Below are 14,718 nucleotides of genomic sequence, written 5' to 3'. Positions count from 1 at the left end.
TCACGGTACTGACGTTTCACTGACCGTCCTGATATTTTTCGCGAATACTCACATCTCCTGGCTCCAAGATCCTTGGCGGAAATCGAGTTTATCTACCTACTTACGTACAAAGATGAGAATCGTGGGTAACGGCGAGAAGGATCGAAAGAGGTAAGACAGAAAGAGAGAGAGAGAGAGAGAGAGAGAGAGAGAGAAAGAAAGAGAGAGAGAGAAAGGGAGAGAACGTGTGCATATCTGTATGTGCAGCGGATACCGTGTCGTCTCTAGGAGACGCGAGGGGTCTCAAAAACTTGGTGGTAAAGTTGTAAAGGGTGAGTTTTACTCCCTTTGGGGCAGTGAACTTTTGCCTTTCCACTCCTCTCATTTCTCCTCTTCTATTTCTCTCTCTCTTTCTCTTTTCTCTGTATACTTTATATCTCTCTGTTTCTGTTTCGATCACTCGACTCGTTTGCGAGTTACGTTTCGCGGCGTTCGCTGAGAGGATTCCGGCAGCTTAAGGCGTCATCGGACGCTTTATGTTGTAACGGCAGTAATCACGACCGATTATATCCTCCTGCGGGATCTCCTCCTCCAGTGGCTCCATCCCTTCAGCGGCCAGGTTGTCGCGAATCTGCACACATAGAGAACGCTACGATGTAGTAAATGTGATTTATTGACTGTTAAAGCGTGGCTTATGATGATTTATACGTTTAGTCCTTTGATACGCATTGCCGTAGTCGTAGACTTGTATCGAAGCGTTTGGTGCTCATGGAACAATACTACCAATCATGGACTACAGCTGTCGATCACTCATTGTAATCCGCATACCTGTACGTCCATGAATCACAAGTCAATGAGCGATTCACGATGCAGCAAACTTCTATAGATTTAAAAGGCTCTCGAAATGTTAGACGTATACATAAGAAGATTAAATTGCTCGTATCAGTGAGCAGATCGATACATTTACAAAGTGTGCTCGTCGCGCGCTTAAAAGCGAAAGACGGGTTCTCCTCATTTTTCTTCAATACATTCCGGTGGCTCATGAAAAAAGCCGAAATGAATTTTGACGCTGCTTCTAAAACCCGCGAGATGGAGGAAGAGAAGCGGCGAAGATGGAAGACCACGGCACCTCGCGAATGTTTTCAGGAAAAATCGTGCCTGGTGATTGCCGTTGTAGGAAGCGAAATAAAAAGATCGGAGCTCGCGTGCCTCCCAGGACGGCGCGGCGCGCGGCGCGTCTATGAAAGGTAAAGACGAGCGCATACGGGATCGAGGGTAAAAAGATTGGCGCCGGTGTGAGTATTTCACACGGGCATGCACGGGCGCCCATCAATTTTCGGTGAAGCCCATTAACCTCTCACGTGCTTTAGCCGAAAACGAAGCTTTCGACGGCTGACGAACGCGTCAGCGATGCTCGCGACATGCCGCCCCTTTTCCGCATGATGACGAAAAATCGCCGCGATGTACACGACGTGGATCAGAGTTTGCTATTCCGAGACGAGATTAACGCATTTGTAGTCTGCTGTATGGACAGCAATTTATGTGCGCCACTAACAAAATGAGATGGGCGATAAAAGAATTGGAAAACAAACTTCATGCATGCACCGAAAAAAAGTCTGGTTATAGTTATAAAAATTTTTATAAAATAATTTCAGTCAAATGTTTGATAAATACAATCAAAATTATTCTGATGAAGATTTCACGTATTTTTTGAACTATTACTGGATAGTATATTAACTTTTGTCTAGTAACTGATAATGAAAAATAAAACTATACTTAAAATTCCAATCCAGATGTAACCATCTACAGTTATTCCTCAGAAACAATGTCTGGATCTGTTTGCTGAACATAAACAGGATAATATATAAATGGATTTTAACTAATAATAATTTATATTAATAACTAGATAATAACTGGTATTTACGCAAATTGCACATATTTTTATCAGGAAAAATGCTTCACAGCTACTTAATAAATCTACTAAGTTCTTATCCATTTCCTATACACAGTTGTTACAACTAATGAGAATAAAGTAATACAGATAGTAACTGAATGTATGTCTAGGAAAAACTGCATATACATTTCTGCCAGGGTAACTAAATTCTAATTTTAATTTTCTAAATATTATCTTTCTAATTATTATTATTAAACAGTTGGTTAATATTATTATATTTGGTAATGTTCATTACATATTATACCGACGTGCTAAACAAAATACAGTTATAATATAGTTATTTATAACCTATTATATTATAACCTAGGGTTATATTATAACCTAATAATATTAACTTAGTTATAATATAATATGTAAAATACGTTATATTAAAATGTATAAGAGGAAAATTAATAGAGTCGCTATTCATTAATAGCCTTCCAAAACAATTCAGCATAGCATTCTCTTAAGTGCTGTAATATACAAAATTATTGAACACAGTATTTGAAGCCGAAGTAATACAAAACACAGAACGAAATAATGAAGCTAAAAATAATAATAATGTCGTTAATGGATGTAACTATAATATTACCAGGTTTTTCTTTGGTGTGCTTTGAAAAATTTTTCGTTATTTGCTATAATATTCACTATGCTTTCTACTCTCTTCTCTATTAATTATTTGAAATTCTGTTACTCTGATGAAAGTTAATAGGTTTGAGTAGATGTACCTTCATTAATTAAATAGATACAAGGATTGAAGGTACGCTGCATCAGTGATATTCGAAAAGAAATGAAAGAAATGAATGTTTCATATAGAGGAAAGGTATAAAAAATGTCATTAAATTTGAGATCCTTCCTGCGCTTCTCCCATTGGCGCTTCGAAAAGAAAAAAATTTTTTACATCACGAAGAGGAAGAGAATCTCCCTGATTTGTACTGAAATAATTTATCGATAAAGCGTCAGGATGTAAAAAGCTTTTATTGACTTGGAAATGCTGGCCACGTTTTTTTCCCACTCTTTTAAAAATTTATTTTGCTTTCATAAAGTAAGAAAACGATGTTCTCCGTTTGGGGTCGATCCCACTGGAATACATATTAGGATGGCGTGACGTAAATTTCACTCTCGCCCGAAATCCACCCCGCAGATTTTCAATTAAACGAACGTCACAGGAAGATGGCGTCCTATCACAAATATTTACGCCGTGCAAACGCAACTGTAATTTTTCGGTCATTGGTTATCTGTGTTGCGAGAAACCAATATTCTGTGAAGGAGATAGAAGAGCATATATGAGTATTAATTGTTAAAAAAAAAGAGAAATATTCCTAAAATAATATCTGTAGATTAAAAAAAATGATTGCAAAGTCTTAAATTTTTTTCTCTTATTGATAGAAAAAGAAATATAGTACTTAAAAAAAACACAAAGGCAATTTTTTGTAAACGATATTTAAGATGAAAATTGTAATTTTATTCGATTCATTGTTTTCTTCTTTTCTTTCTCTCTTTTATATATATTTTAATGTAACATACAATGGAGAAATATTTTAGAAAAAAATGGACATATCACGTGTTATGTTAGACGTTTATAAACGTCATTTTTGCTCAACACTCCGTGACGTAAATCCTGTGTACGTAAAGCTTCATTTTGCCGCCTCGCTGAATTTTCAATTAAACGAATACAGAGAGCGATGGCGGCGCGCATCTCCGGCTACGAGACAACGCAGAAAAGGAAATGAGAGGGCGATATAGGAGGACGTCGACAGTCTAATCAAATCCGCCTTTATTGTCGCTTTCATGCCTCGGGCACGTAACGTTACGGTACTTACGGTATAAACGCCAGCAATACGGACGTCTCACAGATGTAATAGCCTTTTCTCTGCTGATCTTTCTAAATATTCTACTTTAAAATTGATACTTTTTTTTTTACTTCAAAATTTTAATCGTGCGCGTTCGAAGAAATTAATGACGAAGAGATTAAAAGTTAATAAATGTTGAAGGATTTTCATCATAAATGCACAGACTGCCTTGTTATAGTTCATATTTTCCTGAATTAGAGAGAGAACTGCACAAAGCTGAAAGCCGTGAATTTCTATTCTAAAAATTAAATATCGCGAAATGAAAATTATTCTTGAACTTTGACATTTAAATTTAATACTTGTATATGAAAAATTAAATTAAATTCACTTTGATTTATGTGCTTGCAGAAAATATCTTCATGAACGAGAGCACGTCATATTGAATGTGAGATATTAATGGATAGATCTGAAAAACTATACAACGTGTCAACATCTTATTAAAGTTCATATTATTGTTAAAATTGAATTACACAGAAAGTTATTTCTCAATCTCTCTTTTAAAAATTGAATGCCATAAATGAGAGTTGTATATTTTTTTTTTAAATCATTCCAACTGAATGTATTTCTTTAAAACTAATACATTTCAATATACGAGTATACTTATATGAAAAATTTCACGATATATTAAATTATAATTAAATTCAATTATATATTAAACAAATTATATAATTATCACAATTTATTTGTATGTATATATATATTTATAAATGTACAATTATAAATATATATATATATACTTAGTTATATATTGTGATCGCACTACAGTTTGTATTTCTCGAAAATAGACACTTTGGTGGATGATAGTACATCACACTTGCCAATACGTATTTTACGTACTCCGATATTTACGAGACATAAAATTGTTTCAACGACATAAAATGTGGATGAAATGAGGGCGGAATTTAGAAAAACTCTGTTGGATGTTTTCAGCAGAATGTAATGGCGATCGATATGCAGCAAGCCAATAATGGTACGGTATGCGCGATGCTAATTGCATTATTGCGTGTGGCATGTTGATGACTGTTCATCAGTGGTTCCGCTAATGAAAGGGATTTGATAATAGGAAGGAAAAATCTTAAGAAGAAAGAGACCGAAATTCAATTCTGCTTTCCGTAAATTGAAAATGAATCCCCGCAGTATAATATTCCCGAGAAATTGTATCATTACGTTGAAATCGAATTACTTAATTATTTTGAAAAGGTCATTATTTTAAATATAATATTAGTATAATTAAAACATTATATTATTTCATATTACATTATTTCTATTATTATACTGTTTCTATTTCTGCTTTTATAAGCACCAATGACAAAGGTAAAGCCTTTGCTATGTACACACTTTTATAAAAGAAAGGAAAACAACTTCATATGTGCGGTGTAAACCTCTTTCGCAACATTTTGAAATAAATTCCTTTCACGCACATAAAAGAGAAATATATGCGGATCACAGTTATTACAATTTATCTTAAAGAACAAAGGGAAGAGTAAATGAAAAAGTCTTGACCCGACATTAGCGTGTTTCGAAGTGGTACGGTGATTTACATAATGTGAATGTACGCGACACTGATTGCATTACGCTCGAGGAATTTGCACGACTGTTTCCGGACGGATCCTTACGGACGAGCGTTTGTCGGGGGAGTCGCGGTCTTACGAAACAGTATCAAAGTTCCTACGAATTCCGTCCCTCTGGTGCGAGGAACAATAGCGGAATTGAATTTCAAGGTAACGTAATCGCCACCGTTTTGTTCGCCGTGCCATACTGTAGGCACGACCATTATTTCAGCAATTACGACGTTTCTCGCCTGCCTCGTATAACCCGGTCCACCGCCAACGACGTTTTCCGTGGAGCGGAAAACGGCGATGAGATGAGTTGGAATTGCTCAAAGGATGAGTTGGATTGCCAACCCTCGTCAACCTCATTGCGATGAGAAAAGCGTAGTGCAAATGTGCGTACGCGTGTGTGTGTGTGTGTGTGTGTGCGCGCGTCTCAGGTAAGAAGATATGCCGACTTCTCCGCGAATTTGCGCATCGAGAATTAATGGCAAGTTGTCGTCTCCTAGTCGGAAGAAATTGGATTCATAAGCGCGGAAATTCTACGCGACTCGAGCGCTACAAATTATCCTCGATGTAGAAAGTCACACATTTTCATATTCCGATAATCAAATAATATTCTCTCCGCGGCCGGATCTGGAAAATTGCATCCGCCAAGTTAGATTGGAATAATTTAAAACGCCGTGACAGGGAAGACGCGCTTACGAATAATACGCGACCATTAGACTTCCATTGTGCGTCTCGCAGCTTTCTCACGTGTCCTTTAAAGCCGCGGACGCGACATTTTTTCGCGACACGACGATAAATCATCGGAAAATTCAGAGGATAATTTTAATTCTGCAACTATCCTAGCTGGAGTGATCGCTGTGTCTTTGTTTTTACGGAAACCGACGCCCGGAGGATTGCCACGCGAACGCAAAATTTACGCTTTCACGCGTAATTCACTGCGGCGGGTTTATTACGTTACAATTCAAATGTATGTATATACATGTACAAAAGTATATGTATGATATACATTCTTCTCTAAATATAATAAACAACTCCTGCTTCGGACGAATAATCCGCGGTTCCGTTGACCACGCCGCACCGCAATTAAATTATCACAGTAATTTCAACAACGGCCATCCTGAGCGTCCTCAAACATCCGGAACATCCGGCGCACATAATTTCTCACATCATTCCTGTCGGGGCGTGTACCACCGGGTAATATCCGGACTGAAACATTTTCAGGCGCGCCGGAATTCTCATAGGACGATCTGCATTCGACTGCACTCCGCAAAACTGGGCGTTTAACATTGAAATATACGAGACATTAATCGAGTGACCAAAGTGTAGAAGCCGAATCAAATTAGAGAGAGTTTAATTCAATTTCAGTTAAGTAGAGAATGAGATGAATTTTTAATGATACATTTCCATTAGCAAATATCGACATAATATTATAATCAAATAAACGAATAAATGGAGATCGTTTTTAATTTAAGCATTGCAACTTTAAATCTTCAGCGATGTTGATATTCTTTTTCCCGTCATTATTTCGACAGAAAACCTAACAGTAAAAATATTATTACTAGTTAGTTTTTCTTTTTGTTAAACGGAGAACAATTGCGATTCTCGTAACTTCATACGTAAACAAGCTTCGGGCGTTGAGTTTTAATTAACGTTGACGAGCGAAAGAGAGTTCCAGGTGCAACGACTCTCCCTGGAACGTCCGAGCTTATCTTTCACCAAGTGTACTTATATTACGAAACGTCAGTGTTGAGTGATGCTGAGCGATACTTCAGAGCCATTTAATACATGCACCATATGTAGCCGTGGCTGTACGTCATAGGCATGAATAAGATAGAGAGAAAGAGAGAAAGGGAACTATCAGATAGGTTAGTGGGTAGTGCCAGCTGGTTCTACAACTGGCAACACTCCAAGGGAACAAAAATCATGGTCCGCCCAATCGGCTTCTCTCTCTCGTCCGACGATGCAGCGTGCAGACTGGATGCATGATTTGTGTGCTTTATTAAATCCGATATTGGTCGACTCGGCTAACCCGAACCAGGCCATCGGTTATTTCGTGGCAGAAACGAGAACGCTTTCCTCCGATCTCTTCACTCTCTTTCTTTCTCTCTCTCTCTCTCTTTTCTTCTATCCTTTCATCGGTGCGACTTTTCCACTTTCGACACGCGTCCGTTCTTTTCATCAAGCGATGCGAGAAGTTGAATGTGAGGAGAAATGATCCTCTTCTCCTTTTTCCTCTACGACTAGAGAATAATTTACCTGTTCCACCGCTTTGAACACTCGTATAAGATTCAGACCAGCCAACTTCTGGATGTCTTTCTCCGACCATCCATGCGCTAGCAATTCCGCGAAGAGCTCCGGATACTTGCTGACATCCTCCAGACCCGTTGGTGTTCTGAGACAAAGAATTTATGATGAGACTTTATTGAGATTTGCAGATGAAAAACCATACGAGGTGATCGATTAGAATAGAAATATCGTAAAGATCGAGTTGCATCTTCTTTCCAAGTGTGTCAATTTGGAAAGCTCAGAATAGAAGATTATGTAATTATAAAAAATAAAATGTGTAATTATATTATTTTAGCGATATTTACGTTGCTAACATTACGTTGAAAGAAACACCATTTTCAATATTTTTATTGAATCTATAAATTTTATATAAAAATAAACTAAAATCTGATAAAATGGTTAAAAACATGGTATTACATTCTTTTCCATCTAATAGATTAATCATTACAGAACGATTTTGCTGAAGTATTTACAATTTAGTTAGATACATTCTGTGTGTGAAAATAGTTTTATTTGGACAATTAATAAAATTATTACGTGATATGGTGGTCAAGTTACTTAAAATTGTTTTAATTATTTTAATGATTTTAATGATGATGAACTTATTTTCAGATTTGTATCTAGCTAAATTTTTAACTATTTTAATAAAACTGTTCTTTTCATATATTAATCAGATAAAAAAATTCATTCCTCTTCTTGGAAATTCGTTCCTTTTCATAGAAAACGAAATTTTATCACGATAGTGAAGTGACAGTTGGCAACTTGTCAACAGGGTAACTTCGTCGCATCCGACAGAGCCACAAACAAGGATGAAAATAATTTCGTCTCCCTTCATCTCCGAAAATATTGTTTTAAAACACTGCGCTCTCGCGCCGCGATAAATTTTCGTCGCCCCGTAAAAGTCGATATGGAAATAATGTCCGTCCCGCGAAGCGCCAGCTTGTGAACGTACGGTGCGCACCAAGGCCACAATTTACATGAATATTTCCGCTCGATAAGATAGGGCTTTAATGAAGCAGAAAGCATCGGGAGTTTAAATTAGAAAACTGCTTGAAACTTTTATGGGTCCAACCCCCGGAACTTCGCGTATCCTCGTATTACCGCAGTAATTTTACGTGCACGTGCAACTCTTCTATCTATTGCACCGCAGCATGAATTATATTTTCGTCCGCTTGAATTATTCAGTGTATATAGGTGATGCGATCGCATTGTAAAAAGCTCTCACATTATTTATGTATGCAAGAGACGCGAATTAAAAAAGTTAATTAATATGTGCCTGTGCGAGATTAATGATGCGGTTTTTATTTACAATATTTCCGGAATGGTGTCTCTTTGTTCAGATAACAGAGAGCATATTCGTCAGCGCACTGAAAGGAAAGCTATTTCGTACATAATTACGCGGAAAGAATGGATTTGCTGAAGTCTAAAAATTTTGTAGTTAGACACAAATCTGGAAACAGTTTTGTACCGATCATCAAAATAATTGTCTGAGACGCTTAAACTAGATATTAGAATGTCAAACTTTTTGCATTTTCCTCAATGTTTAAGCGTTCTATAATATAATTATTTTTATCTAACAAAATTATTATCAGATATGTATCTACTGAAATTTTCAGCAAAACCGTTTTCTTCGTATATGACTATAATTGCATGATAAAATAATTATAGTTAAGAGTTTAATTTTTATAGTTATTATGTTATAATAAGTAATAATTATATTTAAATATATATATATATATATATAGTTCTATGTATCAAACTACATGGTGTTCTATGGGAAAGTGTTGCAACTATATAATCAGCTGCCATTTTCGAATATGTTTAATTATTGAAAAAGGAAATTGCGAAAACAGGAAAATTTGCAACTTTTAATGGGTATAAATAAAATTTAATAAAATGTTTGTATATCAGTTTACTTTATTGATGAAAAATATGAATTAATCAGTTAAGTTAATAATTAATATCCAATACCATACATACGATCCAAAAGCGGTATCAGATTTAATAGCTATAAAAAAGTTATCAGAAATATTAAAAACGACATGTAGGAAAAGTTTTTACGAGTTTTCCTTTAAAAAATGAGTTTTGTACAAATTTTAATAGTTCTTACTTCGGAAATATTAATTCTTAGAATTAATAATATATTTTTCCTGAATATAAAATAAACTCATATACAAACATTTTATTAAATTTTATTTATATTTATTAAAAATTGCAGACTTATCTTTTCAATGCAATTTTTTTAGTTGGCACTGAAAATGACTACAAATTATAGTCATGTAAGGATAAATTATAGTCATCTTCAATATCAACTATATATATGTATATAAATTTTTTTGGTATTATATAGAACTATGGGGGTTTTAATCACAATTATTTTACTATTCAATTTATAGTTATAAATACGAAACACTTTTCTTTCAATATGAGTTTTCACAAAAGATGCCGGAAATAATTATGCAAACCACTCGTGTTTATTATTGATTAAATATCCACTTATTCAAATTTTTCCTCGTATTATCCCGGACGTATTTCTCTAGCGAACAAATGTTTAGTTTGAATTATTTTGTGAAACGCACGGCCGCGGTTCTCTCGCCGCGTTTCCCGATATGAAAATTATCTCTGCTTTCAACCGTTGTGTTACGCTCTCGCTCATCTCTCCGACCGTTTCGCCTAAAACAATTATTTGCAGACTATCGCAGCTGTAAAAATTTAGACGTACGTTCTGCACGTCAGAAACGGAAGGGATGGAAGTGAATTCGCATGGAGAAAGGTCAAAGTACAATAATGAGCCAGTCGGGAAGCAGTCACAGATAAATTACACGAGTTACTTCAGGCGGTTTATCCTTCATTACTTTAATTACCAGTACGCTGGGTGACTGCGGCGAACTTACTTTACTGCTGTGAGAGAGGCACGCCGGGAAAGCGGCCCCGCCTTCCTACCTTGTGCGATCTTCACTTATGAGCGGAGGGCGAAAATGCGCTACGAGACCAAAATTCGCTCGACCCGATTTAACCAGGGTTACCACAAAATCAAGGGAATCAGAGAATTGTCAGGGAAATTGAAGATGGTCAGGGAAATCAGAGGAAAGTCAGAGAACTTTGTAAAATTTTCTGAAAAATTATAATTCATAGCTTTAAAAAATTTAATACATCATATTTATATGCAGTTTTGAAATACTATCAACTTTACAATGAAAAATGCAAATAGTGTTAACAACAATAATAGTAATTTACATTGCTGTGTTAAATTAATCTTTCGATAAAATATTTAACGGTTTCCATATCAGGACGAAAATGTAAAAAATTTGAAAGTCAAGGAAATTTGTCTGAAAATCTGGGAAAAGTTATGGAATTTTAGGATGAGGAATCTGTGACAACCCTATTAACGCTAACGCAGAGAGTGCTGTACTTTGCGAAAAAGTTCTTTAAAACTACAGATAAAGAAGTTACGAATTTTTATATTTTTACAAATGAAAGCTATCATTCTAAAGTTCAAAGATATCCACTTTTTTGTCTTTATAGCTTGATATTTTGTACGTCTGTACGGTACAAGCACTAAAGATTGTCTACCTGTGAATTATATGAATTATAATTGCAGGAAGTCACCAATTAAAATTTCAGTTTTAGCGAAGAGGAGATGATATCTCCTCGTTCGTGATTCGTGAGAATAATATTCGTCTGCGTTTCTGCAGGGTTACTGAAGCAGTCACGTTCCTTCATTTTCGCAATTGTCTACATTTTCGTTAATTTATCTCCGGAATATTATTACGGGAACGAATGCAGTCGATACCTCTTTCGTGAAGATACATTGAATCGCGTTACTGATGGCGAACGGGAATGAGTCGGTAAAAGGGGTTACGACAGAATTTCGACGTTCTCATTACGAGACGTCATAACGAGAGCTCGAAGAGACCTGGTTACAACAACGCGGGGGTGATGGAGGCAAGGGGACGAGCTGTCGAAAGCTGCTCTGCTGACAATGTCGGGCCAACAAGAGTGGTTAGAGACTTATTCATGGCGCGTCGTGTCCCGGCTGAAACTGGCAGTTATGTAACTGTATATTGTACGCATCGGCCGACCGCATCCAGAGAGCCGTTATTCCAATTTCGGAAATTTCCAAATCGAGTACGTCCATCATTATGCACTGCAAACGCGAGATGATCGCCCACGAAAACAATGCGCATATATGATCTCTGATAATTATATTCGATTTCAGGGTGGCTTTTTATACAGAAATAATTATAGGCACGAGATACAATTTCGATAATAATTAAGTTAGTAAAGATTAGATTTCTTGGAGCGTAAATTCCTTTGAAATAAAAAGTAACTTTCAAAGAACCCATGGGCATTTATAGTTTCTATATACATTTGAAATTTATGAACTTGAGCTGAACTTTTTTATGTAGTCAATAAACCTCGTTTACCCTTGGGGCTTAGATAAAAGATGTTATTATATATTTAAAAGAAGTGCAAAACTTTGTTCGCATCTCGCAAGAAAAGTGACACAAATAAAAAATATAAAATTGTTCAACGGGGGGAAAAATTGCTTACTTAAAATAATTATTTACAGTGATACACGTAATTTAATTAGAGCTAATCATAAGTATATGTTCCAAGTTTGAAGTCTAGATCATATAGGTATTAATTTTGTTATGGTGATATGTTAAGCCTCTAAAACTATCCTTAAATTAGATAATTATTAAATAATTACAATAGTATTAAACGCGAGTTAACTAGAGTTCATTACAAACGGTTTGTTTTAAATTTCAAATCCAGAAGTAATGTAGATATTAACTTTGTCATGGGGTGTTATGTTAAAATCGCTAAAAACTAACCTCATTTTAATTTGTCATTTTTTCCCATTTTCAATTTTTTTCAATTTTCTATTGAAATTCAACTTGTATCACTTTTCTAATTGAAAGCCGATATATATTTAGACCTCAATCCGTTTATAATACAAAATTCGAAAAATTTTAACTTGTGTGCCATTTTTCTAGGAATACGATATGCTTTCTTTTATCCATGATCGGAAAAACAAATGGAAATCGTATCCCCAAAGGGTACAATATATTCAATGTAACTGAATCGTGCTATATTTTTATGTTGTTTACCAATGGGTAGAAATTTCTATCAGTCCGTTCATAAATTTTCTATCATCGAAATGATGAAAAGTAATGATGATCAAGAAAGCAAAATTATTGTTACGGCTATGAATTAATCGACATACATACAATATGTACAGATACGTCGGGATGGATGGGATACGTGGAAATTGTTATGTAACTGCAGTGACAAATAAATAATCGTGCCGCGGGCGACTGTACACTGATGAAAATATTGACCTGTCGCGAATCGCTCCTCGTTGGATGTAGTCCGTCGAAACGTGACGGTCCGAGGAGCTAGGGTACTGTTGTAGAGAGCTGTTGGTTGACCACGGTCACGAACGTTGTTCCAATTCGTGAAATTTCCAATCCTGTCCGCCCGTCTCTTTATCGATCGAGATCGAGAGAGCGTGCGACTGCTTATCACACGTGCGAGTACTTGTCGCCGCAGCGAGATACCTAGCGGCGAATTTCTGTAGGCTAAATCTATAGTAAAAATGTGCGTTGCGTAGCACGTAAAAGTCATGCTATCGACAACGAGACAACGCGATTAGCGGACATCGATTCGCCTTTCTCGAGCGCCGAGGCTCTCGTTTTTTACTTTTTACCCGTCTTGCTCGTACCTCGTCTATTTGCCCCGTCGGTGCGACAGAATCGAATTCAAAAATGCCGTTTCCGCGGGAAAATACGTTTCGCTCAACCCTAGTGACAGTGATTTATGGATGGGGATGAAAAGCACGAAGCCTGGTGAATCGTTCCGCGAAAAGAACGACACGCGGATCTCAGTTCCTCCGGGGAAAACCTGGGCAGGAAGTGTCCATCGACGATCATTCCGTCCTTTTTCACGATCGTGACTTGGATGTTAAGTGACGATAAGACTTTGGACGTAACATTTACCTTTTGCTATCAAGTATATACAGGATGCTATACAATTTTATCTGTAATTTCCCTGTGAATTCGAAATTAATTATTCCTTCGCGGTAAATGCTTTTTATATATTTTTAATTTTTTATATCAGTTGAACGTTGCAATTCAAACTCTGCCGAAGAAAGACTGATTGAAATCAAATAGATAATTATTATTATTAACATAGCAGTAATAATGATAATTATGATAACATGTAATTATAATCATAAATACAAAAATAGTTTTCTCTCACAAGTAAATCTACGGAAGTGTTACACCAATTTTGCATATTTGTAGAACTTTAAAAAATATTTGACACTATTTTTTTTATCGGCAAAGGTCCACTCTGAAGGATGAAAACTACCCCTTAAAGGTAAGGGTAGATTTAACATATTAGATGAAATAAGTTGAAAATCTATGTTAACGATTTCGGCTACGTGCCGTATCTACAATTTTTTCAACTCTGTTGAAAAAACGTAAACATCAGACCGCTCATATCTACAGTGTATGTATGCGTCAGTGAAAAGGGAAAACGCTTGTGTGCCCGCCGTATCTACTCATGATCGCATGTGGCACGTGAAGAAAACTTTTGAATTTTATACAAAAGGTTTTTTTGACAAAAGATTTAGTTTCAGCGACCCCAAAAACCCCCTAACCCATTTTACTTTTTAAAATTTTCAACTTATTTTACCTAATATGTGAAATCTATCCTTACCTTTAAGGGGTAGTTTTCACCATTCAGAGTGGACCTATGCCGATAAAAAAATACGTGTCAAATATTTTTCAAAGTTCTACAAGTATGCAAAGTTTCATTAAAATTAGTGAGCGACATCCGTAGGTTTACTTGTCAGTGTGCTTACAAAAACTAACTTTTTATAGTTTTCTTTAATATTGACAAATTATATACACATATGTAATGTTTTTTGAATAAACTCCTTTCTCTTTAAACTTTAGATTTGACATCTCACAATACATGCAATACGATAATAGAGCCTAAACTCTTTGCTCGTCCATAAACGGCTACTCTTGGATGCGATGCGGTAACCAGTCTCTGATGGCAACGATATGAATTTTAATCTAGCGTAAAAGCTTATTGG

The 14,718-nt window shown here is 35.9% G+C and overlaps 1 protein-coding gene across 1 annotated transcript in view; it reads right to left on the bottom strand.

Moving 5' to 3' along the window:
- LOC108768963 (dipeptidase 1) overlaps positions 1-14,718 on the bottom strand; it is a 108,700-nt gene continuing 93,982 nt past the window's right edge. The window contains exons 9-10 of the mRNA XM_018519692.1: positions 7,581-7,716; positions 1-610 (exon numbers count right to left, since the gene is read on the bottom strand). Coding sequence (XP_018375194.1) covers positions 494-610; positions 7,581-7,716 — 253 coding nt within the window. The 3' untranslated portion in view covers positions 1-493. The remainder of the gene's footprint in view (positions 611-7,580; positions 7,717-14,718) is intronic.

The sequence above is a fragment of the Trachymyrmex cornetzi genome, unplaced genomic scaffold (assembly GCF_001594075.2).
Source record: "Trachymyrmex cornetzi isolate Tcor2-1 unplaced genomic scaffold, Tcor1.1 scaffold83, whole genome shotgun sequence".
In the NCBI taxonomy this organism is placed as follows: Eukaryota; Metazoa; Arthropoda; class Insecta; order Hymenoptera; family Formicidae; genus Trachymyrmex; species Trachymyrmex cornetzi.
The sequence above is the reverse complement of the archived record's forward strand: the minus strand, read 5'-3'. Positions and strand labels throughout refer to the sequence as shown.